Source organism: Xenopus tropicalis, chromosome 2 (assembly GCF_000004195.4).
Source record: "Xenopus tropicalis strain Nigerian chromosome 2, UCB_Xtro_10.0, whole genome shotgun sequence".
Classification (NCBI taxonomy): domain Eukaryota; kingdom Metazoa; phylum Chordata; class Amphibia; order Anura; family Pipidae; genus Xenopus; species Xenopus tropicalis.
Genome location: NC_030678.2, coordinates 43,117,770 through 43,145,234, shown reverse-complemented (window position 1 = coordinate 43,145,234; position 27,465 = coordinate 43,117,770). Strand labels below are relative to the sequence as shown.

The 27,465-nt window shown below is 39.4% G+C and overlaps 2 protein-coding genes across 5 annotated transcripts in view; one reads left to right on the top strand and one right to left on the bottom strand.

Annotated features, from left to right (window-relative positions):
* cxorf58 (chromosome X open reading frame 58) overlaps positions 1 to 1,617 on the bottom strand; it is a gene marked incomplete at its 5' end in the record, with an annotated part of 33,964 nt that extends 32,347 nt beyond the window's left edge. Inside the window, one exon of the mRNA XM_031896201.1 lies at positions 1,577 to 1,617. Coding sequence (XP_031752061.1) covers positions 1,577 to 1,617 — 41 coding nt within the window. The remainder of the gene's footprint in view (positions 1 to 1,576) is intronic.
* On the top strand, positions 1,607 to 27,465 carry apoo (apolipoprotein O). 4 transcript variants are annotated; one of them, XM_031895629.1, is made up of 9 exons: positions 1,607 to 1,680; positions 10,874 to 10,981; positions 12,300 to 12,419; positions 15,994 to 16,048; positions 16,224 to 16,319; positions 17,660 to 17,751; positions 22,724 to 22,828; positions 24,721 to 24,817; positions 27,307 to 27,465. In XM_031895629.1, exons 1-8 carry the CDS (start codon positions 1,678 to 1,680, stop codon positions 24,811 to 24,813), a joined length of 672 nt encoding a protein of 223 aa, XP_031751489.1. In that variant the 5' UTR covers positions 1,607 to 1,677; the 3' UTR covers positions 24,814 to 24,817; positions 27,307 to 27,465.

Here is a 27,465-nt window from a genome sequence, read left to right as displayed (position 1 = left end):
ATTAATAATCCATATATGGGCCTCATTTCTCTAGAGCAGTGCTGTCCAACTTCTGTTGTACCGAGGGCCGGAATTTTTCCGACCTACGTGGTGGAGGGCTGATAATGGAAGGCAGTTTTGACCACTCCCCTTTTTGAAACTGCACCCACTTGAAACCACACCCATGTTATCACATGACCATACCCATATTAATGGTTGTAGTACAGCAAAAACCTGCCATACTCTGCCTGCCCTACCCTGTCTGTGTGTGCCATACTCTGCCTTCCCTACCCTGCCTGTGTGTGCCATACTCTGCCTTCCCTACCCTGCCTGTGTGCCATACTTTCACTGTGTGTGCCATTCTTGGCTGGTTTGTGCCATACTTGGCCTGTGTGTGCCATACTCTGCCTGCCCTACCCTGCCTGTGTGTGCCATACTCTGCCTGTCCTACCCTGCCTGTGTGTGCCATACTCTGCCTTCCCTACCCTGCCTGCATGTGCCATACGTTCACTGTGTGTGCCATTCTTGGCTGGTTTGTGCCATACTTGGCCTGTATGTGCCATACTCTGCCTGCCCTACCCTGCCTGTGTGTGCCATACTCTGCCTTCCCTACCCTGCCTGCGTGTGTCATACTTTCACTGTGTTTGCCATTCTTGGCTGGTTTGTGCCATACTTGGCCTGTGTGTGCCATACTCTGCCTGTGTGTGCCATACTCTGCCTGTGTGTGCCATACTCTGCCTGTGTGTGCCATACTCTGCCTTCCCTACCCTGCCTGTGTGTGCCATACTCTGCTTGCCCTATGATGCCTGTGTGTATGGCACACACAGGCAGCCTACAGTGACACAATGCTGGCACTGCTCCTACAGTATGCACAATAACTATATATTAAAAAACTTTTTAATTGTAGTACCACCTCAGTATATGTTCTTTTTGTTGTGTGCAGGGATTATTTGTGGGTTTCTACTGCTCCTGAGGTGTGAACAGGGGAACAATGGGGGTGATTACAGCCTGAGCCTGAGGTGTGAACACTGCAGGGGGTGAACAATGCAGAGATTAAAAGGTGTGAACAACACAGGGGATTACATGTTTAAACAATACAGAGGGATTACAGCCTGAATCTGAGGTGAGAACCATGCAGGGGGCCAGTTAATCTCAGTACTGATATCATTTAAAGCTTACACAAGAGTAAGCCATCAAAGCAGCCAGACAGGTGGGGGGCCACACAGAGGGGGGTCGCGGGCCGCCAGTTGGACAGCACTGCTCTAGAGCAAGCTTGTGATAAATGCTATGCCCCAGCCCCATGTGAAAACTAGGCAAATTGTTAAAGGAATACCCCCAAAATAATGAAAAAAACTGTAATTCTAAACAACTTTCCAATATACTGTACATGAACAGATTTACATTTAAAATATGTTTTGAAAGTGGAACCTGTCTGTCCCTATCATTTGCTGGTGGTTCTGACTTTTGAAATAATGTAGCAGAAGGCAGCTGATTAACAGACCTATAAAGAATCACAAAAAGCTGACTTCTTTTAAATTATTTTAAAAGAACAGAAAAGTGTTAGTTTGTAACCTATTTGTGGGGCTTAGTTACTCACACAGACTCGCTCTCCGGCCCGCTTCTCTGGGTTCCGGTAACCTAGGCAACCATGGCGGCGCATCTGTAGACTCCACCTACCCCACCCCTGACCAATTGACAATGGTAGCGCTTCACCTCTGAGTGCTTGGGATACTAAATACCCTAGTACTTTTCCCGTGGACAGTGTTTGGGAAGTAATACAACGGGTAGGATTAAATATAGGTTGCCTATAGCTCGGAGTGAAACACTTGTAGGGCCTATGTACTTGTAAAGGCTGATTTTTCCACGGTTGGTACAGATGAGGCGTACTTTTTCGTTTTGTTTGCTTCGTGGTATTTTATGAGCGGTACTTCAGCCGTTTGAACTCTTAAAGTGAATTATTCCCGGAGTGGGTGTCTTGTGAATTCATTGTTTATACACATTTGCTAAGGGGAAAAAACGCCTTTGGAGCAATTTGTTCCAAGCGAGCCCCTGTTGTTCTATGCGGTTCGGCGTTCTGTGTTGCTAAGGGAAACGGGGCCTGCTTGTTCCTGCAGCCTGACCTCCCGTCCGTTGCCATGTTCAAGGTGAGAGATGGTATTCTGTGTGTAAGTGAGGGGCAGGTGTGGGCAGCTAGCCCTTTTCTTGATGAGAGAGTCCCATGAGGTATGGCGTGTACGAAGCGGCTGGTATGCAGAAGGTTTACCTGCTTTGTGTTCTTTATTGCTACTCCTTGCAGCCAGACAGCATGTACCGGCACCTACAGTGTCTGCAGACACTACTACTGGTTTAGCCAGAGATGCCAGTTAGTCTATATGAGCACATTGAATAGTGTAAAGAGAGTATCATTTTCACCCCACTGAGACATAGAATATATTCTGCAAATAAATTACAAAGGGCAGCAAAAGTTTTTAATGGGAATATCAGTGTTCAACTTATCAGGACAGGTACAGTCTGAGCTTTGTCTCATCAGCTAATGCTTGGTGGGTAATAGGTTGGCATTCTAATGTACACGTACCAGTGTGCCTTCAGAGCTAACCATGGCCAAATCACAATGTTGGTTTATTTAGAAATGGACAGACTGAAATGTGTGAGGAAGGAATGCATCTTCTCTCACTTCTGCATTAATAAGGGGCATCAGCAGCTAAAATCTTCCGTTTGGAAAGGCCAAGTGTAATTGTGGAGCACAGTCTGTCAAATTTACCATACGTGCCCAAATGGTCAGGCTGTATGGTCGCCATGGCTGCACGGCCCACAAAAATCTGAGTAGTATCTTCACCTTAATTCAGCTCTAAAACTGTCACATTCACTTAAAGGGGAACTTTCACCAATATAAAAAGCTTTAAAATAAAGTAATTTTTAAATTAAAACACCCATACCTGTTATAAATATATTTAAAAATGTGAGCTGTCAGTCATATTTTGTCTGCCCTGCATCTATGCCTCATCATAGAATCAGGACAGTCAATTACTTTCACTTTACATTTGGCATTTACTAGATGTCATTGCACTCCTCTCCCCCTCCCCCCCTCATCTCCTTATGGTTTATAGTCTTGTAGCCTGTGCATGGGCATCAGGTCCCCCATTCTGATACATACACAAGATTTTGAGATAATACTAAACTTGCCTTAATAACAGTACCCACAAAATGGCACCTGCCACCTGCTTGCTGTAGTTGTGAATTCCAAAACTGAAGGAAACAAGATTTTAATTATTAAGATTGTGTAAGTAAAGTTTATTGTGTTTAGCTAACAAGATAGAAAATGATTTGGAATTCAGTTATTCATTTGTAGGGTGACAGGTCCCCTTTAACTAATACAACCCAAATTTTAAAGAGTTAGAGCCTAAATCTGTGTTTGTTTTCTTAGCTTTGCAGGGCGTACATATTTAAATGTTACACAAACAAACTTCAGTCTATATGAACTAAACCTCTGATTAGCCTATATCTATCAATCAAAGCCATTTAAAAATATTTTTTTTTTATTGTTAACATAAACCAAAATAAAGAAGCAAAAATGGTTAAAAACACACCCTAACCCATTTTTACCCAATTTCTTAAGAAATTTCCATATAGCCTGTGATTCTGAGTGAGGGGCCCCTCCTACACTGCTGCTGATGTTTTTATGGGTTACGGCAGTGATCCCCAACCTGTGGTTCGTGAGCAACATGTTGCTCCCCAACCCCCTGGATGTTGCTCCCAGTGGCCTCAAAGCAGGTGCTTAATTTTGAATTCCTGGCTTGGAGGCAAGTGTTGATTGCATAAAGCCCAGTGTAATGCCAAACAGAGCCTTATATAGGCTGCAAGGTCTACATAAGGGGTAACAAATAGGCAATTATAGCTCTTATTTGCACCCCCAGGAATTTTTTCCATGCTTGTGTTGCTCCCCAACAATTTTTCCATTTGAATGTGGCTCACGGATATAAAAGGTTGGGGATCCCTGGCTTAGGGTGTATTTTTAACCATTTTTGCTTCTTTATTTTGGTTTCTGTTAACAATCATTTTTTTTTCTATTTAAATGGCTTTAATTGATGGATATAGGCTAATTAGGGGTTTAGTTCATATAGACTGAAGTTTGTTTGTGTCCCCTTTAACTACTACACTAAAAGTTGTAAATAAAGGTAAATTAGTAAAAAAGGCCCAGGTATCTTTAATATTCTTGAAGAAAATGTGTAGTACAGAAAACTTTATAAAAAAATAAAATAAACCAGCTATGATATACTAGTATCCTAATTATACGTATAAGTATAGTAAGTAATAAAAAGTACAAAATGCATTTCCAATTGAATGAACTCCCTAGCAGAAACTGCTATCAGGAATCCCTGGGATCTAGGGTTTTCTGGATAAGGAGTTTTTATGTATTTTAGATCCCCATACATTTAGGCTATTAAAAAAATATAAACATTTTATAAAGCCAGTAGGATTGTTCCACCAATATAGATCTTTATTTACATCATTGTAAATGGCTAACTAGATTTGTGTTAATGCTAAAAGACACAAGAGAAAGGGGGTCCCATAGAGCTTACAATGTTAAGGTGGCCATACACGAGCAGATCCGCTCGCTTGGCGATGTCGCCAAGCGAGCGGATCTTCCCCCGATATCCCCACCTACGGGTGGGCGATATCGGGGAGCATTTAGGTAAAAAAAAAAATAATCCGATCGTTTGGCCCTGGGGCCAAACGATCGGATTATGTGGGCGGCAATGGGGCAGTCGGATCGGGGACCGCATCAACGAGCCGATGCGGTCCCCGATCCGACCGGATTTTCTAACCTGCCCGATCGAGATCTGGCCAATTTCAGGCCAGATATCGGTCGGCCAGGCCGCTCTGCTCTCCCCATACACGGGCCGATTAGCTGCCGAATCGGTCCAAGGGACCGATATCGGCAGCTATAGTCGGCCCGTGTATGGGGACCTTAAGTGAATGGGAAATATACAGACAGAAATGGGATAGTATTAAGTGTTGTAATGTTGAACCATTTTTCATTTTTTTAGTGTATTTTGCTCACACTAAAAACTACTCTTCAAAATATTAATGTTCATTTAGACGCAGATTTATCAAAATGTAAGATTAGACTTCAGCACAGAAAAACTCACCCACTTTCTATTCCCTTTTTAAAAAAGAAGCAGCAACCCAGGATGAAAACAGGTTTAATACTTTTAGGGCAATGTCACGTGGGGTGACTTGGGCCCTGCGATTTTTTAGTATCTTGGCTTAAATCATCTTGTGCCATTGGCCATATAATACAGTGGGGTTCATTTATCAATTCTGGACATATTTGCCCATGGGCAGTAACCATAGCAACCAATCAGAAATAGGCTTTTTTTTTTGCAGATAAAAAAATGAATGCAACAACGTGATTGGTTGTCATGGGTTACTGCCCAATGGCAAATTTGCCCAGTGTTGATAAATGACCCCCAGTGTCTCTTTACTGCCTTGTGGTGTTTTTTTTTTTTAGAATGGTGACACTAGAGGGCAGTAAAATGCCATACATGGAATCCGTACAAAGGGAATTGTTGTTCTTTTTGCTGGAAATGTACTGCAGTCACAATATGAGGTTTGTCTCCGTACTTGGTCCTATTAAGGGAATAGTCCTGGGTTCCTCCACACTGTGTTCACATAGGTCTGGCTTTAAAACCTACTTTTACCATTGTGAACTTTTTGAATATAAATATATATTTAATATTATATTTATACAGACACATGCATACACACCCATTGCTGTTGTTATAGTGCAGTCTCTTGTATGTGTGTATGTGTGATCAGAAATCAATGATAAAACATCAAAAATAAAATAAACAGAAGGGAAAGATTTGTGTCTCTAAATATATTCCTGTATCCCTTACAGGAAAATACAACTTTGTATAAGGAGAATAGTCACAAGAGTTTCCATGACCATATAAAGCAGAAAGTCATAAGCCAAGTACTTTTGTTTAGGCCAGTATCTCCCAATGACGTAATATCCTTAGCATTGGGATTACATTATTTCATATAATACACATCTAACATAGTTGTGTGATAAAAATTAGGTTTCTTTCAATGTTCTTAGGTACTGAAAAGCATTTGTTTAGATGAGCCTGAGACTATTGTTTGGATATAGGCTACACGCTAGAGAGAGAGCTGATTGAGGCCCTTTCTGAAGAGAGAAGGAGCAAGAGCATTGCTGTGCTGATCAGTAGGTTGTGCTGCGCCTGGGTAGGAAGGAAAAGGCAGCTGCTGTGGCACTGTTTGTTGTTAATGAGAAATCACATTAACATGCTGAAAATGAGGGAGAGCTGATAACTGGAAGGGTGGGCTCCAGAATAACATTTTTCCATTCCAAGTGAACTTCTGATGCACTTGCTGAAGGACTCCTGCTGATGAATAGACTCAGTGTCCTGTTTCAGACTAACCCAGATCATGTGGCTGTGGCTCATATTTCTGTTTCCTTTCTGGATTCACTGAACTGAAACCATTACTTCTTCACTTGTATAAAGCATCCAAAACTGTTCCTCAATTATTTAGTGACTCTCAGAGCATGCGGTGATTATATAAATTTTGATAGTGGTTTTAAATGGAAGCGTTTGTTTTTAAAGAACAAATCTTCGCTGCCGCGGGCGACAGATCTCCCCACAATGCCACCCTACCGGCAAGAATGTAAATCACCAGTGGGATGGCTAACACGTATACGATTTGTCGTAGTCGTCCGAAGTTTCCTCTCAAGGCGACTTCGACAAATATAAGCCAAGTTACTTGTTACAGTGCCAGTACTGAACGTTTTTGTTCTGTTGTTTTTAGAAATATATTTTTAAGTTGATTTTATTTTAGACTGTTTTCTAAGATTAAACCTTAAAGTTTCATTTATCACCTTTTTGCATCTCTCTGGCACACGGGGGAGATTAGTCGCCCGCGACAAAACTCCCTGTTCGCGGGCGACTAATCTCCCCGAGTTGCCATGACCCGCCATCCCGCCGGCAAACATGTAAGCTTCACGAGTCTTTTTCGGCGATTTCGGGAAATCGCGCTGCCGTGTGTGCCATCCCGCCGGCGACTTACATGTTCGCCGGCGGGATGGCGGGTCATGGCAACTCGGGGAGATTAGTCGCCCGCGAACAGGGAGTTTTTTCGCAGGCAACTAATCTCCCCCGTGTGCCAGAGCCCTAAGGAGCAGCTCAGTACGAAGATGGGTTGCTAACTCTCTAAGGGCAATGACACCAGGAGATACAGTTGCCTATGATAAATCTCTTCTACTACAGGTAACTTATCTTATTTGCTTTCCCACCAGCTTTCCCACCAGCAATAATGTAAATTGGCCAGTTGGGAAAACATTTGCATTTTAGCTGGTGGTAAGCAAACAAGGAACGTTTTGTCGCCCCAAGTTGGCAAGATTTATTGCAGGCGACAAGACGTTCTATGTGTCATTGCTCTAAACTGTTGAAACACAATACATTGGTTGATACATTTAACTTAACCCTACACAACATACTCTTAAGTGTAACTCCTACAACTGATGCATTAGTTTGTTTCTGTGGGCTCAGTACTTAGAGAACGTACAGAAGAGGGCCAGTGATAGCACCTGAGGTTTATAACATTAGGTTTTAGTATGACTTAGATATTGATATTTTGAGACAATTTGCAATTGGTTTCAATTTTTTTGTTCAGCAGCTCTCCAGTTTAGACTTTCAGCAGCTATGTGGTTGCTAGGGTCTTGTTTACCTTAGCAACCACACAGAGGTTTAAATGACAGGCTGGAATACAAATAGGAGAGGGACTTAATAGAAAGATAAAGCATAAAAAGTAACTTTTCATCTGGCAGTAAAGGGAATCGCTGGTGGAAAAGCCTACGCATCACTTTGTTTTTTTGAAGATGCGCAGGGTGTATTAAGATCTGGTGCTGACTTAAAGCTGGCCATACACGAGCAGATCCGCTCGCTTGGGCGATATCGGGGACCATTTAGGTAAAAAAAAATAATAATCCGATCGTTTGGCCCTGGGGCCAGACGATCGGATTATGTGGGCGGCAATGGGGCAGTCGGATCGGGGACCGCATCAACGAGCCGATGCGGTCCCCGATCCGACCAGATTTTCTAACCTGGCCGATCGAGATCTGGCCAATTTCAGGCCAGATATCGGTCGGCCAGGCCGATCTGCTCTCCCCATACACGGGCCGATTAGCTGCCGAATCGGTCCAAGGGACCGATATCGGCAGCTATAGTCGGCCCGTGTATGGCCACCGGCACCGGACCTAAAAGCGCACGTACGGCATATGCAGCATATGTGTGACATCACTTCCACAGAGCGCTGCGACCCCTAACCCTAGGCACAGGCCCTCGGGTGCCTTATTATAAATACACCCCTGCCTGTTCCCGAAACCATTGTGTTGGCCCAGGTGCAGGCACACTAAGAGGATTTTGGTGCTGAAATACGCAAGTATGCATTTAGGAGGAGGCCGAAAATTAGCCCTGTGTGGCATTAACTATAGTATGTTATAGATAGACCTTTTCCAAGCAACTTTTCAGTTGGTGTTTATTATTTTGTAAGCTTTTTTAATTGTTCCTAGTCTACCTATTTTCTGCCTGCAACTACCATCTTGTTGACCTAGGCAAAAAAAACAAAAACAGAACAACTCTGAGACATAAATTTTATTGTTATGTATGTAATTAGTGATCTAGTTTCAGGCTCACTACTACTGATTCTTTTATTCTGGCTTAAAAATTGCTGCCTGTGCGCTAAGGTAATTAACCCCAGATAGAAATCGTTATTTCAAGCATAGGGGTTTCAGAAACAAGAAAAAAAAAATAATTGCAAATTGTCTTAGAGTACTGATAAATACTGATGCCTAAATATAATACAAAAATATGAAGTTATTTTGTGCTCATAGAGGAGCCTTGTCTCACTCTCCAATGTCTTCAGCTTTGTACAATTGCCAGCAGCACCCACACATGCAGCTGGATTTGCAGTTTGTATTTTCAGCTGAGCTTTGGGAAAATTTTCAGTGGAGTAATAGGATCACTTTGCAGTGTTTTTATAAAGGCTAGGCAATCAGCAGAGTTATTTTCATGGATGTTCCATGTGATCTGGTACTGCCAGTAATTTATTTTCCAATCTGATTAAAATAAAATGAATGGAAAGGCAAGGCAAGGCCAGGGCCACACTGGGTAAATTGTAATGCAATACAACTTTCTTTAAAGGAATATGGATTACCGTACTTCCTACTGAAAGTGAATAATCAACCGCTACAAATATGTGGATTTACTATGTATGGCAGATAAGTGGTATATTACAAAGCACCCTTGCTGCAGAAAGCAAAGGTCAGTGCTAGTTTTGTTCTTAGCTGGCAATTATTAGCTAGAGATAACAGACTAGCAACAAATAATTTCTTGTATTGTTACATTTTCTAGCTCTGAGGCTATGTTGCCTTGTGTTTTAGTGCATTGTTTGGTGTATTATTACTGTTTGCTACATGTTTCGCGTACAATAAAGCCTCCATTTTACGTTTTTCAGGGGACAAGGAAAAAAAATGGTATAAAATCCAGGAAAATGTAAAATCAGGAAAATGTATAATTAATCATGTATTGGTGGGACCATAAAAAACAGTGTCAAATGAGGGAAAACTTAAAATTAGGACATGTAAAACTAAGGTTTCAATGTACCTTGTTGCTAAGAAAAGTGCACAGTTTCTGGGTTGGCAAGTAGAAATCAAAATACCAGCACCATCTGTATTCTAAGATGACTATTTTCAAAGTACTGATGTAAAAATACATTTACCATCATTTGAAAATTGGAAGGGCATGCATACTTTTCCTTGCTGGCTGTTGCTGGGCGAAACAGCTACCAACATAATCTGGGGGGGTTGAGTTGGCAGCATGTTATAGAATAGCCTGCTCCGTGCAATGTCGTAACTGTTTTCACTATTTTTTTTTTAATTATTATTTAATAGTTATTTAATTATTTGCCTTTGACTTCAAGTTTTTAATGGGGATCACTGACCCCCTCATCCAAAAAACTATTATTCCCTTGCTTATTCTTATTCTAGTTAATGATTACTGGGGTAAATAAGACTGTAGCAACCAGATAGCTGCTGAAATACAAAACTGGAGATATACTAAACAAAAAGCTAAATAACTGAAAAACCACAAAATAAAAATTGAAGGCCATTAACAGGTCGTTGTAGAATATAAATGTCTTCATCGCACTAGTTAATTTAAAGATTCACAACCCCTCTAATGTGTCATCATTTGGGAAAACACCTGTTGCCAACGGGGTGAAAAAGAGACATTGTTCCTGTAACTCTAAAGGCTTGTTCTTATGGTGTAGGCATCGTAAGAACAAGCCTTTAGAGTTAAAGGAACAATGTCTTTCATAGTACAGGTATAGGACCCATTATCCAGAATGCTCGGGACCAAGGGTATTCCGGATAAGGGGTCTTTTCGTAATTTGGATCTCAATACCTTAAGTCTAATAAAAAATCAATAAAACATTAATTAAACCCAATAGGATTGTTTTGCATCCAATAAGGATTAACTATATCTTCGTTGGAATCAATTACAAGGTTCTGTTTTATTTCTACATAGAAAAAGGAAACCAGTTTTAAAATTCTGAATTATTTGATTAAAATGGAGTCTATGGGAGACGGGCATTCCGTAATTCAGAGCTTTCTGGATAACGGGTTTCCGGATAAGGGGTCCGATACCTGTATAAACATTTGTACATGTGTAATTTTGCTGCATATGTTGGGATGTTATGCTGTGGGCAAGTGGCATACTTGTTTGTGTTATACATTAGAATGATTTTTGTTTGCCGCAACTTTTATCTGGCTATATGATAATTACAATGTACTGAAAATCTGTTGTCTTACCAGGTTGTGAGGCTGGTTTCTGTTCCCGCAAGCCTGGGCTTTGTATCCCTCCACATACATGCTGCCACTGAGGATTCTACAAGCCCCAGAAAGATAATAAAAGTTGAAGAGGTAATCGCAAATTTACTAGATATTGCAAGACATTGACATACCAATAAGAGCTGAAGTATCCTGAAATTCAAGTGTTGTTATTTGGCCTTTTTCATCTTTCAAGGGGTAATATTGCTTACCTTGTTAAGCTTGATATGTTATTGTTGTTAACTCTGGTTAAAATAAGTGCTGTGTAGTTTTTTGTTCAAATGTTCCCTAGAAAAATTCCATTTCAAATCTTTGTGTGCCTCCAGCAAAAATCAGACTCTGCACTGTTATATTATAACACTATGGAAAGAAAATTAGCTGGGTTCCAAATCTAGGAAAAAACATGGGTGACTTAATGGGTGGATGTTTGTGCGACAAACAAGATAGACAAGTGTGCCATCAGGGATGTAATTGGTGAATACTCTGCATTAAAATGCAGGCCTTTTTAATCTTTTAGAATTGAAAGATATTTAATCTTTCCACAAATGTTTACAGATATACTATAGATAAAGTGCATATTGTGTGCTGTGTATTAAAGAATGTCTCAATTCAGTGTATTCTAAAAACTGCATGACCTAAATGACTGACCACATTTTGTGCTGTCCCAATGAATCCACTTGTGCCTCTCAGCCAACTACTAGTCACATACATTTACATATGAATCCCTCTGCATCACTTAGGTCTTGCATTCTTTCCTAGTCTCTTAATTACAGTTTATATTACAGTTTCTGCAAAGATTAAAAAAAAATTGTTGCCCCAAATCAAAAGTGGTAGCCAAAACCATTAGCATGCAGTGTTCTATCCAAGGCAGGGCTTTTTGGATCAAGCTGATATCCAGTATTTGGTCAGGGCTCCTCTTAACAAAGCTACATACATACAATAGTGTTAAAAGTATGGAATCACCCAGAAATGTTCAAGGTAGCATTCATCATCAGTCAGAAATCATACCAGATACATTGAAAATAACATAACATTCTGTTAGTTAAACTTTAAATTCTTTAAATAATCCTCCAATTTGCAATAAAATGTAAGGGAAAATGTACTGTTGATAAAAAAGTGTTGCACAGTAGTTCACGACCAACTAACTACACCTGATATATGAATATTGGCAGAATAAGCAAAAAAAACACTCAATGGTTTAATTGAATAAAGGAGATGACAGAGCAGGAAGTGTTTTATCTCTGATGCCCCTGTTTTTTGTTCTTGGGTTTCCTCTGGGTGTTATTTTTAGTTGCTAATTTTAGAAGACAGTAAAGATCAGCTCAAAACAGTTTATCAGAAAATGGGTCTACAGTCTAGGAAAACATAATGTGCCGACATTTATTTGCTTAATCTCTGTAAATATTTGCAGCTTTCCCTGTATTCGACTCCTGTGCAAGAAGCCAAATATGTTGAAGACAAACAGACACAGCTAGAAGAGGGTGTTTCGTGGGTGAGACAGGCTGTAGCACCATATACAAGCTGGTGCCAGGTAATGTCATACAGACAGGCTGCTACACCATCATGGGATTATTGATTAACCACACTGGGTTTTGGGGGGGGGGGGGGATGTTTGTGTTCTATACTTTCACTCTGTAAAAGTGCACTCTATCCAAGTGAAGAGATAAAGAAATGTCATCAAATAGCACTGTTTGTTGTATAAAAGTATTAGCAGTATCTACAGGCCCTTTCATACCTTGTTAATAGGCCTTTCTTTCCTTACAATTTCCAGTTTCTTCTTTTCTAACTAATGGTATTTATCTGTTTAATCTTCATGGCCCTTAACTACACCACAATTGACTTGTCAGTGTAAATTTCAGATCCTTTCCTTTATCCAAATGCAGAAATTCTCCATTTGTCATTTAGTTGTCTGCAGGTGTTGGATATAGGTCTGTATATCCAATATTCTTTGTCTGCGCTGCGTGTTGTGTATCCTGGCACACAGGTACTAGACTTAAAAGGAATAAAGGAAAGGAAATAAAACCAGTTTGGGTACAGTAACATTGTAAACTTACAATTTACTGACTGTATTACCAAAAATACATGAGTATTTTAAATTATGCTGGCAGTTAATGGCATTGCCAGTAAACAGTATCTAGCCCAGGGATATGATAACTTATAGCTCTTTGACAGGTAGTAACCTATGGGCAAGGGCCTTTACTCTTTTAGTTGTGCCTGCACCCAAAAGCATTGAATCCACCAGATGCAGGCAAAAGCAGCAGATATCCACCAACAAACTCCAAGTCACGTGTGCAGTGCTGCCTCAGGGGTCCTAGCTGCCTAAAGCAGCCAAGTTGATGCCACCCTCCTCCCCACGTATTTAGCTTTTTTGCATCAGAGAGGGGGATGCATCGCTAGTGAAGAGAGTGCAGTCGAAATTCCAATTTAAAAATCAGAATTTCGTCTCTTTAAGTTACCAGGAGCAGCTTTTTGCCGCCCCTGGTAATTTGCTGAGCGCTGCTGCCTAAAGTGAGTTTCTCAACCCGCCTCGCGGCAGCATCGCCCCTACTCCCTTGTGCCTGGCACTTGGGCAGATTCAATGTGTCTGCGTGCAGGTACAACTAGAAGATTTTTCAAGTGTAGGGGTGGATTGTCAGCTTGTGCTTATCCGCAGGCTAACAATCTGCCCGTATTCCCTTGCCCTGTGGCTCTTAGAATGGCTCGGCAGTGGAACCTCAGCTTTAGGTACTAATTAAATAGTGGACTCATATTGTTATGATTTTTTTTCTTTTGCTTTACCAAATAACCATAAAAATAAACATCCCTTTAGGGATGTAAGGGAACATCACAAGCGGTTTAATTGGGGCTGATAGAGGATGCCTCAGCTGAGCCAAGTAATACAGAGTTTTCTGCACATAAAGATAATTTAACATATGGGTAAAAGGCTTATGTGGTTGTGCTTCTTTCACATTGGGACTTGCATTAGTATTTTTCTTTGGCCTTTTGAGCAGGTATTTGTGTCACCTAAATATTTGAAATGTTTAATGAGTAACAGAATTATCTGGGAAAAATAGGTCTATGTAAACATTATGAACAATCTGCAATTGAAAATGTGCCAAACTGAGTTCCTATTAACTGACATTAAAATTATTTTCTTCCCTGTACTCACAGGGCCAGTTTAAGGTTAAAGGAGAAGGAAAGTCATTTTAGCATTTTACTGCCAATATATTTGCCACATTAGTGCCACCTAGAATAATACATTTATTCTGCAGAAACCATGACCGGAAACAGCTTTAGAAGCTTTCTCCATTTGCTTAAGATAGAAGCTGCCATTTTAAGTAGCTTCCTTCCTGCAGTTATAGCTAAGATCATACATTCCTAAGGGAGGGGGGAACAGGAGAGAGGAGAGAACTGTGCAGACTCTGGCCTGGGGAATTTGTTTCTGAGAGAGGAAGTCATACACTGGAACATCATATTTACAAAAAAAGAGACAAGAAATCCTGTGTTTCTTTTAATAGAGGGCTCAGTGCAGCATTACTGTGAGTGCTTATGACTGTATTTACATAGACCTTTCTGATAAAGCTTACTTAGTTTTTACCTTTCCTTCTCCTTTAAGAAGACATTTTCCCTGGGTCTCCATTTTAATAGAGCTCCTCTGGTGAAAAAACTGAAGAGAATATATATGTCGTAATAATAAAAAAAAAAAATATACATATATTATAATTTTAAATTATATTTTTATTGGAGCTAAATAAATGATGTTTAATAATTAAAATTTTCATGAGAGGCGCATTAGCACATTGATACAATCCTAGTCCAGTGACCTACCTCAGGCCCCAGTGTATGATCAGCCAGATTTAGCCCTGTGCATGAGTAGCCAAATCAGGCCCAGATCTGCTTGCTTGGCTAACTTGCAGTGTATAGCCAGCTTTAAGCAATTCATTTTTTTGTTTAGCTTCCCTTTAATTTGTATTGCTTTATAATTAGTTACTGTATAAATTCCTTTTTAGATTTCATTTCTTATTTATCTTATTTGAAAAACAGTGGTGTTATTACAGGTTATATTTAGTGCTTTCAACAAAAACATGTTTATCTTCTGTGTGCAAATCAAGGTTAAACGCCCCACATGCCAACACGTGACAGTTAGAAAGGAATGGAATTTTTACTTCATTTGTTGTGTTTTCCCCCCCACATTTGTTATAGGAAAGTAAATATTTGTAATGCATTGTAAAGATTTTTAAATCTTGTTTTTACATAGTCCTCAGTGATATCATTTTAAATTTCATTCCTAAAATTTATGTTAGAGAACTGGCATACAGCCCATTGGGGGAAATAATGCTGTTCACAGTGGTTCCCTGTTGCAGGGTTTTTCCTAAATAAGCTATTGGGTTTTAAATTAAGTCATATGGGTTAAAATATAATGGGACTGATACAAAAATCTGATGTTTAAACTACACCAAAGGATTGATATCCTACACAACTGCATCTTCATTGGACTAGATCAAATCTGATTGTGCCTGAAATATTTTTTTATCTTATTGAAATACAACTGTTGGATGTAGATGCATGAACAAAACACACCATCTGACTTTATCTGATCTGGAAAACATTGTACAATATTGTCCGATAAAGCAGCTGGAGCAACAAAGCTGGAGAATATCAACTTTAAGAAAAACTAAAGCTTAACCAAAAAGTAGTCTGGAAATACTACACATTATGTTTTGGGCTTCTGTATCAGCCCAAGGAGACTACAGCTATTTATCATTAAAGACCTGTGCCTCTTAAAAATGCCTCACTAACTCCATATATTCTTTTCTGCTTCATGCTCTGCATGAACCTCTGGGTCTGAACTAGCATTTATTTTTAGGTTTTAGTTCTGTAAACTAAAAATCTAAAAAGGGAAGAAAAACAGGCATTGTAAAACCTTGAAACATAGTGTAAAATAGTGTTTACTGAACCCAACAGTTCATTTGAGCCTTTATAATATAAGTTCTTAGCTGCAAGTGTATGTATAGATTATATTATAAAAAAAATACCTGTGTTGTACTGCTACGTATAAATACAAATCATGCATTCTGCACTCCATATAACACAAGTAACTTTTCTCTCATTTTATGTATCTTTAGGATGCCTACATCAAAGCCAAACCCAAATTTGAGACTGCTGTAGAACATTCAAAAGGTAATCACATAAGACTGTGTCTTAAGAGTCATTGGGGGATTATGATATATTTTAGATTGTTTGGGTTGCCTGTCTGAATTTTGTTGATAGCTTGTTCTGTCCCTGCTTTATCTCAGAACTGTGTTTTGTACAACATGTGATAAATTGCTGAACTGTTGTATTGCACTGTTTGTAGGGACATATGAATTTCTAAAAGATGCACCTCCAGGTTTCTACCCAAGGCTGGGCTTGATTGGATTTGCTGGAATTGTTGGCCTGTTCCTCGCTAGAGGTCGGTATGACACAAACTGCCTGGTGTTTTAATACAGGAACGATATGTGTCCTGTGATTAAATCAAATATATTGGTGGGATCACAAAAAATGTGTAAAATGAGGGAAAACTTGAAATCAGGGTATGTAAATTGTGGTTTCACTGATATACAAATTGCAAAATACATTACAAAACTAACCCCCCCCCCCCCTCCACGTGAAATAGATTGCTACATTTTTTTCCCAGGGCTGGTGCCCCACACCAGCCTGAGAAAAAAAAACTAGTGCAATACGTACAAAACTTTCTTTGTGACTAAAACGCTAAAAGATTTTTAGCGTTCTAATTTGGTGCAAAGTGTGCAAATATATAAGGTGAATCGAACAATCAAAAGTGCTTATACATCAGCCCAATGCAGTGTATCACACCCACACGATGTGTCCAAAGTAAATGCTCACCAGATTTGATTGAAATAAGAGCATGTAGAGAAATCAATTCGGCTATTGATTGCAGTGTATCCTTAGTCCTTAGAATGAAGAGGAATCGAAAATAGTATAAAATCTTTAATATGTAAAATAAAGCCCCTGCACAATGCAGGCTACTTACAGGGCATTTTGTTGTGTCTGATATACTGCTTCACACTGTAAGTAGCCTGCATTGTGCAGGGGCTTTATTTTACATATTAAAGATTTTATACTATTTTCGATTCCTCTTCATTCCATATACTCTGAGGACTAAGGAGAGCATTTACTTTGGACACATCGTGTGGGTGTGATACACTGCATTGGGCTGATGTATAAGCACTTTTGATTGTTCGATTCACCTAATATATTTGCACACTTTGCACCAAATTAGAACGCTAAAAATCTTTTAGCGTTTTAGTCACAAAGAAAGTTTTGTACGTATTGCACTAGTTTTGCTTTTGTTTTTCTCTAATTCCATGCGCTTCCATCAACACGATTACACACATCTGAGACCCATCTAAAAAGGGAGGGTTGTTCTTATGAGGAGGCAGCACGCGATCACACAGTTTCTACTATATTGAAGATTTGGTTTCAAAGAACTCCACCAAGAAGCGCTGAGTATTTGGGGGACCACCCTATTAACTGTCACACTGAGAAAAAAAACTGCAGTACCCAGTGGGAGACTGACTAAAACACATATATATCTATATACAGTATGTTTATGAAAACAAAAATTATGGGAGTAGAGACCTAAAACTTGCTGTTGATCCAGTAACTTGTAGTTACACTATTGCTGTAAGCTATTGTTGTACAACAGGGAAAGACCAATGTATGCTATGCATTAGTATGAGCCTTGTTAATACTGTTTACTGAAATTGTGCTTTTTTTAATTGCTAACAGGTTCAAGAGTAAAAAAAGTGATATATCCACTTGGTTTTATGGGTCTTGGAGCCTCGCTTTATTATCCCCAGCAAGCTGTTACTATTGCAAAGGTAATGCAGTGTATCACTGTGTCATACAGTAAAAATGAATGAACAGTCTGACTAAAAGTGAAACTATAATGTATATTAGTGAAGTCATTGTTGCAGCACCCACACACCTGTCCCTTTTAATGGTGGTCTTATGCCTTTAAAGATAGGTTGTCTAGTGTCATCTCTTAGCTATAAAAGCCACAAATGGGGGAGGATTAAGCCTGTGAGACCAAAGCAGTCTCTCTACCCTAAGAAAGCTGGTGGGGTTAGGATGAAGTCTTTGACTGAGACCAGTGTTTTGGTCAGGAGAAAATATTCACAAGAAATGCAACAATTCAGAGAGGTGCTATTCTGTGAAAAGTATTGCCAGAGGTAAATAGTCAGGACCAGGTCCAGACTGAGATAAGCCCTGGCATTCCAAGTACCCACCAGCCCAATGAATAGTGACTTTCTATATGGCATCTTACAGCAGCCCCGCTTGCACTTACCAGAATCTACAGATTGTTTTAACACTTTTATGATCATAACTTTGTAACTTACTGGTTTTGAAATATAGATATACTTTCAATGAAAAAATTACTAGCAATGTGCATTAATCAATCCCCTCTCTTCTGTATGTTGTAGTTCATTTGTATATCTTCTGAAATACTGTTTAGTTACTGGAAAGGTACGTGACAGACTGAGTTACATGCAACACAATGCAGTATTATTAAACAATATTTGCTGCTGTGTATTTAAAAAAAAATTGTTTCCATAGCAAAATAATTAGCACTTTCTTTTTCTGTTGGCTGTAAGGTGTTACATAATGAGTAAATCCTCAGCCATAGCAACAGGGACATTTTAGTATGTCACAAGAGGTGTTTGTAGCAGCCAAGCAGAATTGTTGCTGATATTTACAGTAATTGGTTCCTGGACGATAACCAGATATATTTAGAACGTAAGGGAGTTGATGTACTCTCTTGATAGATAGCTTGTCATGTACCCTGGATTGTCATTAAGTGTGTTTTCAATTCACAATTGAAATACAACATACAGAATGCGCTTACAGTAACACGTGTAATGTCTTGTTTATTTGAAGGAACCCTTAAGGCAGGGAACAAGAGTGGTCAAATACCTCATAAACACAACAGGCTTTTAGAAGGGGAAAAACAGCACAGAAAAAGCCTCTCCCTGCATTCTTGCCTTCAGGGAGGTGAATGTTTTTCATTCTAAGTTGTTTGTGTTTTCATTTACATTTAATATGGGTTTACTTGTAAGGGTTGAACTTGATGGACTTGCATGTACCATTTCTTATCGAAATGATATGTGAGCAGCTAAATCCTTAGCAGGTATTAGTGTCACGTACCTTGTTTGTGTAAGCTCATTTATACGGGTACAATACCGGTGATTGTACATGTAACAGTTTATTGTGTTTTGTGCACATTTACGACAGAAATGGCACAGTGGTGTTATCAGTTCTTCTCATCGGCACCTCCTGGGTGTCCAGCCCTGCTACTTGTTCTTCCAAGCTTCCCTGTTTCTATATCCTCCTTGTTCCTAAACTCCCAATGACTCTCTAGTTTTGACCTCTGCACCAATACCAAAACATTCTTCAGTTTCAATTTTTGGCTCTCCAGTTTTGTGCAACCAAGTGTGTGTTGACTAAATCTCCCTTAGAGGGGATGTTTTGGCCTCTATTGCTGCCATGAGGTGGCCTAGGGGATGGCGCCCCCACCGCACCCCTTTGCAGTTTTTATGTCAGTGGGGGCCACACCACTAGTGCAGTACTTCAAGTTTCTCAACTCGCCTCATGACAGCTTGCTGTGATTGTACCAAGAGTACAGAAAACATGATGTATATAATTTAAATGGTGTAAGTAAAGTTTATTTTGCTTGACTAGCACAATAAAAAAAATTCAGAATTATTTCTTAAGGTGACAGGCCGCCTTTAAGATCTGGCAGCAACTAAACGTTAGACCTGAAAGCAAACATGAAGGGTTTAGGTACAAGATCACGATTGGGTTCTCCATCCAAAGTTTGAGTTGTATTATTAAAACAATGAACTGCCTTAATATTTTATTTGCAAAACAAAATTGTTGTGGCCTGTCTAGTGAAGCAAAAATAGTTCTGTGGACATTTAGTAAATGAGCCTCAGGGGCATATTTATCATAATGTATAAGCCAGAATTACTTGTGGTGTTGCCCATCTTTGTTTTTCTAACTTAATGTTGGCTTATACACTATGATAAATATGCCCCTCAGTGTATTCTGCTTCTTCCAGCTAAAGCTCTGCCTCATATAGTCTGACAATGCGCATCGAATGGTCTGGAAAACAGAATGCATAGTTTAGAAGGGCGGCATAAACTATAAGCAGATACACTTTATGCTGTTATTTAGAAACTATAGGTAACTGCAGAACTGGTTCCAGGGTTACTTGTGATGGTTAACAATCGCATTGATGCTTTTATAGCATTTTGATCACTGCTATAAGTAAAGGACCAGCTGACTTGCTAACTATACTTATATTCTCCTTAAACAAAATAATGCAGATGAAGGCACAGAGCCTATATTCACTGTTTTAATAAAAGATACAGCATTAGAGCAATGAATGCACTCTTTTTTTCCAGCTCCAAGGACTCTTTAAATCCAAGTGAAATAGAATAAAAGGCACTTTGTTGGCAGTATCCCATAACATGCAAAAAGACAAATTGTTTGCCTCACTGGAAGACTGCAGCGTCTGTTCATTCTGGTATTTGGTTCATGCATCACTTAATTGTCAGTCAGTTATACTGAGCTATTGTTGGCAGTAATTTACAGTCAACACAAAAACTTAGTAATATCCTACACAACATTAAATATGTAATTTTAGAACCACTGGACCTGATTCCTGAAACAATGTATCAAAAACACTGACAGATGGGGTGATTAGTCTCATGGTACATGTGGCAACTTGTGTATATTTTAATGGAGATGTCTTTATTTTTGTTAGCTGCTGCGGTTGCAGGTTTTAAAGATCACGGCGACTAATTGTCAGACCTGGAAGAGAACTGTGATGTGCTACATTATTTCAGAACCAGGTGTGAGTGTAGTGAACAAAAATGTATTGGAAAATATAGACGATTGTTAAGGATATCCTCACTCTCCTCCTGGGGAAACCCTCTAAACAATTCTCAAAGTCACCCAAAAACTTATCAGTCAGGTACTTTCAGTTGCCCGCATCTCCATAGCAGCTAAATGGAAGTCGCATGCTATCTCTTCTATTTTGGGAGTAAAACTAAAGATAGTAACATTATGCAATTTGAATATAGACTGGCTTGTATGCAAAATAAATTAAAAGCTGGTCTCCCTGGGAACTTCTTTCCAGCAGGGGCTAACTACAGAACGAGGCAGGGCACATAGACGGAGTTAATATTAGTTAAACCTTCCCCCTCCATTTACCTATCACCTTCTATGACCTTTTATGTACAGCACAATATATGTTTGATGGTGCAACAACAGCATAAGCCGATTTACACTGCCATCACTCTCACTTCGTTGATTTATATAGGATTGCTTGTACAAATCTTCTTTGTACCATTGTTTTCTTTTTGAAAAAAAAATAAAAACTATATGTTTAAAAAAATCCCAAACCATTGAAAAATGTTAGTGTATATTAAAAAGTTTCTTAGAAGCACATTTTCTGTCATTATGCCAAAAAGAAATTATGGGAGGAGATCTGCTTTCAGGCACAAATCCTGCTGTTTATTGCAGTGTCTTTGCTACAGGCTGTGCTGTGTTCAGTCAACTTGTATTTTAACAAAGCTCTATTGTGTTCCATGGAACTTTACATACACTACATATTGACCCCACAAGCCCTACAGGAAAAAACTACAGATTTTCCACATACAGATATTGTGCTTCCTAGAAATGGTGCAGAATTTCTTGGTACAGGAATGATATCTGTTATCTGTAAAAATGTTATGCAGAAAGATCCAAATTACAGGAAGGCCATCTCCCATAGTCCATTTTAGGCAAATAATTTGTAAAAATGATTACCTTGTTCTTTCTCTTTATACTTAACTGTAAAATATAATGACTGCTTATTGTAGGCAAAACAGTCCTATAAGGCTTAAATTATTTTTTAGTAGACTTAAGGTATGGGGATCCCAAATACAGGAAGATCCTTTATCTTAAAACCCCCAGGTCCCGAGCATTCTGGATAACAGGTTCTATATCTATTGCTGGTCCTTCAACACATCGATAGAGTTTAGACATTAACTGCCCCCTTGCACAAAGCTAATTCCCATCTTCTCCATGCCCAGATTGGCAATCTGTGGGTTCTGGTAAATGCCAGAGGGGCTGCTGTAAGATAGCAAAAAAAGGCAAATGGCCCTCAGGGCTGCAAGCAAGGGAACCTGAGTGCCATTTGCCTTTTTTTGCTACATTGGATTTGGGAGGGTGCCGATCCCTCCAGCAGTGTGCACCGGGCGTTCAGCTATTTTGGAGAGCTAGGGTGTGCAGAAAGGTCTCTGTTGGGCTGCTGTAAGATGCCATAGACAGTTGCTGGTTATTAGGCTGGTGGGGGGGGCTCTTTGGGCCTCTTTGAAAAATGCTAGGGCCTATTTTGAATCCCAGGTTGGAACTGGTGAGAAGAAATAGGGAGTGAATATTTTAAATATGTTCATTTGTTTTTAAGAGCTGGCAGTTACACAGAATGTCCTTTAACAAGTATGTACAGTAGATTTGAGAGGGAAAATGTAACTCATGGACACAAACTGAAAGAACATACATAAGGTAGTGTTTCTTATTTATTCCAGCGTATCTGTCACTGAAATGTATGGTATGGTTATATCCTTTTATAAAAATTGTTGCATTGTATGGATCATTAGATCATACCAATATATTTATGGCTAAAACTAAAGTAATGGCACTTCAGTTTTTTTTTATCCTTTCTGCAGGCTTTGCCTTTATGTTATGTCTGTATGCACATCTGACACTTCGTCTGGCTTTAGTTAACACTGCTGTCTCTCCTCCAAGGATACCAGCGCAGTTATGTATGACTGGGGCCTACAAGGGGTTGTAACGTTGGAATCTCTATTTAAAGACAGTGGGAAAAAAAAGAAGGGAAGAAAAGAGGAAAAGGTAAGAATTGTGAAATACAGAATTTAGTTATTGAAATCATAGGTTCTTCACCAGTGTCCTATAAACCCCAACCAGTGCAGTCTTTACAGCTAGTCATGGCTAAAACATCAGTTAGCTAAGCCATCTCTTTATTTAGAAAATGTTTACTGCAGTTTGCAGTAGAAAAAAAATATATTCCAATAGCAATAGGGAAGGATCCATTATTATGATAAATACATAATAAGTGTTCCACAGTCATATTTACTGACACAAATCACTGAGTGATTGATGTCTCCTACAAGCCCATAACTTTGGTAGGAGGGAACTGTTACATTTTTTTAAAATATTTTATTTCTCTTTTCATTATTATTATCTTCTTTATTACCTTTATTAATTATTTTCATTACTTTTACCTTCATTACCTTTTTAATTGTAAAGTAAATGTAGAAATGTATAAAGGACCAAGAAATTCCACTAGAGAAGATTTAATACACACAATTGTGTAAAGCAGCAATACAACCAGATTGCTGATCCTGAGCGTACCTTTCAACAAAGTTCCAAACTAACATATTTTAAAATTCATAGGATAGATGATAACATGTTATCTGATTGGCACATGTGTATCGCTCAGACTACTGAATATGAATACCTGAGGAATGTGGCTAGGTCAAAGGTAAATTATAAACATATGTGAACTTGTACATAGGACTCCTTTCTAGGAAAGCAAAGCGCTGCTAAAATTTTTAACCCTAATAAAACAATGCTCATTTGCAAGATAATCCCTGACAAAGGCAGCAATGCATGTGTCTCAACTTTTGTTTCTCAGCACCTTGCCTGTCTGGGTAGTTTGTAAGGTACACTGGGGCAGGGGCTAATGTGAGTGATGTATAATAGGGGCACTTTTTACAGTTGAAAGCAGTATTACAGCACTCTTGAATTAGTTCTTATAATTGCAGTCAAAATTCTATTTCTACATACTTCAAGGTGCTAACCAAAGCTATAAGCCAGTGGAATGTGCTTAAACAGATAAAGGTTCTAGTCACACTTGTCGACTTGTAGTCTGGGTACTAACTTTCCTTCTGCTAATCAACTTTTATACATGCTGGTTAAAGGACAAGTCAACTTAAATTAACTGGGTCCCAACGAGTTATATACCCCCCAGTAAATGTAATCACTTAACTTAGATCCCAGGTCACCACCTCTATTAGCTGAAAAGTGCACAGGCCCAAGGTTCTACCCCTTCACCTCCACTATCTCTGCCAATGTCTCAGCGATCCATTGTGCTGTCCTAAATAGTGCACATGTGCAGTAGAGTAAGAAACTTAAGCTGGCCATACACGCACCGATAATATCGTGTTTCGTACGATATTCAGTGTGTGTATGGCAAGTCGGTGAGTCGACCGATATCGCAGGAAGCTGCTGATATCGGTCGACTCGCCAATCGGGCCAGTTAAAAGATTTTGAACGAGCGCCATAGAAGGCGCCTGACCAAAATTTGCCTTCAGCACTGAATCGGTAGAAATCCTATTGTTTCTACCTCCTTTTCTGCCGTTTCAGCCCTGAACGGTTTGTGGCTGATTGTACGATCGCAAATCGCCACGTGTGTGGCCACCTTTACTGTAGCAGTACTATTACTGTGCTGCTCATGCGGGCTATCCAGAAAAGTGAGCTCAAGACACATTACCCCAGGCCAGTGCACTTAATAGCAAACAGGAGTGCCAGCTGGGATCTAAATTAAGTGATTCTATTCACTGGGATGTGCCTAGTGCATGGGCACCCCCAGTGAATTTAAGATGACTAGTTCTTTAGAAAGGTCCTCAAATGAAGGCAGCAATATGACATCTCTAATTCAGGTGTATAAATGTAGATGCATCAAAATGCCTGATTAAAATTATCTGTGTACTATTTTCAAGCCTGAAGAGGCATCGGAACCATCATTAAAAAGTGACATAGTCTCAACAAAAGAAACACCTGAAAAGGGAAGCACATCTGAAGGCTCCAGTTAACAAGGTGGGTACATGTGGAGTTGTACTAATGTTTCTTCCATTTTCATACTGATAACATGAATGGGATGGTGACACGTTGCTTTAGTTTGGCTTCCCTTTCTGCAAAAATAAAACCCAGTTTTCTGAGCCAGGCACTTAAATGTAGTCAAGAGCAAGGCAAAATATATCTTTTTTTTTTTTTTTTTTTTTCCAATTTTCCAACATATATTTATATGTTGGAAAATTGAAAAAAATATATATATTTTGCCTTGCTAACACGTTTTACGGTCTGTGACATGGATAATGTTTATGCTACACTGAGGAGCTTATTGTTTTTACATTTCAGTTGAACCTACCATATGGGTTCCACTTACCAGGTAATCTGAAATCTCATCTATAAACAATAATGAATATGTGTCCATCCTCTGCATGCCAGAGATACCATTATTTTAAAAGAAGAAAGACAGTGAGTCGCTGAAACAGAAAGAAATGTATAATTTGTAACTAAATACATATATTATATTGCACAGTAAGAGTAGTGTAACATTGTCAGCATTGTCTTGAGTCACAAGCTAAAATTTCTCTGCAACAATAGGCTCCCTGGGAGGTCAGCCAAAGAAAGGCAAAGAGCTCGGGACCTGGGGTTTTCCGGATAAGGGATCTTTCCGTAATTTTGATCTCCACATTTTAAGTCTGCTAAAAATCATTTAAATATTGAATAAACCCAATGAGATTGTATTACCTCCAATAAGGATTAATTATACCTCATTAAGTACAAAAGTACAAGGTACTGTTTTATCATTACAGAGAAAAAGGAAATCATTTTTAAAAACTAGAATTATTTGCTTATAATGGAGTCTATGGGCGATGGCCTTTCCGTAATTCTGAACTTTCTGGATAACGGGTTTCCCGATAAGGGATCCCATACCTGTATATATTTGAATAAAGGAATTGGCACTAAACAAGCATAATAAAACTATTGTCTCCTGCCAACCTGCAGTTTCCCTTATTTAAAGGAAGTTTATAGAAGAGATAAAGCATAGGTGGTTTTAGTGCTGGGCGGTATACCTTTTAATACCAAATACCGGTGTTTTGTTTTTTTTTAAATTATATTCATTTGGGATATACCCCAATACCGGTGTGTCAGGGTATTCACCCCCGCCCCCTTAGTGCGCATGTGCGCTCCCCTATCCTGATCTCATGCCGACCCGGAACGTTGTATCGGCGCGGCACCTGGAGCTCAGCGCTCAGCAAAATGCCGATGCGATTGCTGAGCGCGAGGAGAGCCCTGAGTACAGTGACCCTTGTGCGGCGTCCCGCCCAGGAGTGCCGCCTGGTATGGAGGTCGTGCTTGGTCAGGAGCTTGGCCACGGGCTCCCAGTTGCTCTCCTCTGGTGAGTTTCTCGCCTGAGCGGCAAGTTGCAACTTTACTTATCCAGTTGTATGCTGTTCGTTCTGCATCTGAGCTTGCTAGGCACGTATGTCATTGCACATAATGTATAACAGATATCTACTGACAGTGCACATACCGCGTCCGCCCTGATTATATGAAAACCAGGGAGCCTTTTGGATGTTACTTGTGTATATGTGTGCTCATGTGTCTTTGTGGCCAGCATAACTTGCTACATGTATTTAATGACTGGCCATGCAGTGTAATTTGGTTCTCTCTGTGCTGTGTCCCGGCTGCATGCAATGCCCCACTGTGCTTGGGATAGGCTGCTTTCTGCATGTATGGTACAGTATCCAGTATAGATGTAATTGTGAGATGATACATTAAATATACTTAAAAAATACCGTCAAATACCGTGACACCGATATAATTTTGAAAAATACCGTGATATAAATTTTTGGTCATACCGCCCAGCTCTAGGTGGTTTGATGACTTCATTAGAATTGTAAGGTACCCTGTAGGCCAATGACAACCCATATTTTTGAAAAAATGTTTTAGCTTTTTTGACAACAAAATATAACAAAAGAAATAAACTGCATTATCTTATGTCTGTATGCATGCTAAAATGGCATTGGAGATGGAGATAAGTCGCCCGCGATAAATCTTCACTAGCACAGAAGGCAAGTAATCTCCCTGAAATAAAAGGCATACATGTTTCTTCAGTTTTCCAAAGTCACCGGAAGTTTTCTTGAGAGGCAACTTTGGGAAATCGAAGCAACATTTATGCCATCCCATCAGCGATTTACATTCTTGCCGGTGGGATGGTATTGCAGTGAGATTAGTCGCCCACAATAGCAAAGATTTATTGCGGGCGACTAATCTCCCGTGTGCCACTGCCTTAATAGCTTGTGTTTAAAGAAAGCACAATATTTTATTTTGACTACTGCTAGACGTTCACCCCCTATACAAGATATATATCTAGTAGGCACATTCTATAGAGTGGGTATAATGATAAAAATTACTTTTTCTGTCCAGAGCGAGTAATTAGCACTGTGTTTGCCTGCGGATAAGAAATTATAGATTGGCAACAATTACAATATGAATGTACTTTATTTTTACTACAGGAGTGAATATGAAGATGAGTACAGTGCAACTCAGGAAAGCAGAACCCACACCGGTGCATTAATGTGATGGCAGATTGTTAATTTATACTCTATCAAAAGCCATTGGTTTGTGTACAGACTGCGTATCACAGTAATAAACACTCATGTGTATAACCAGCA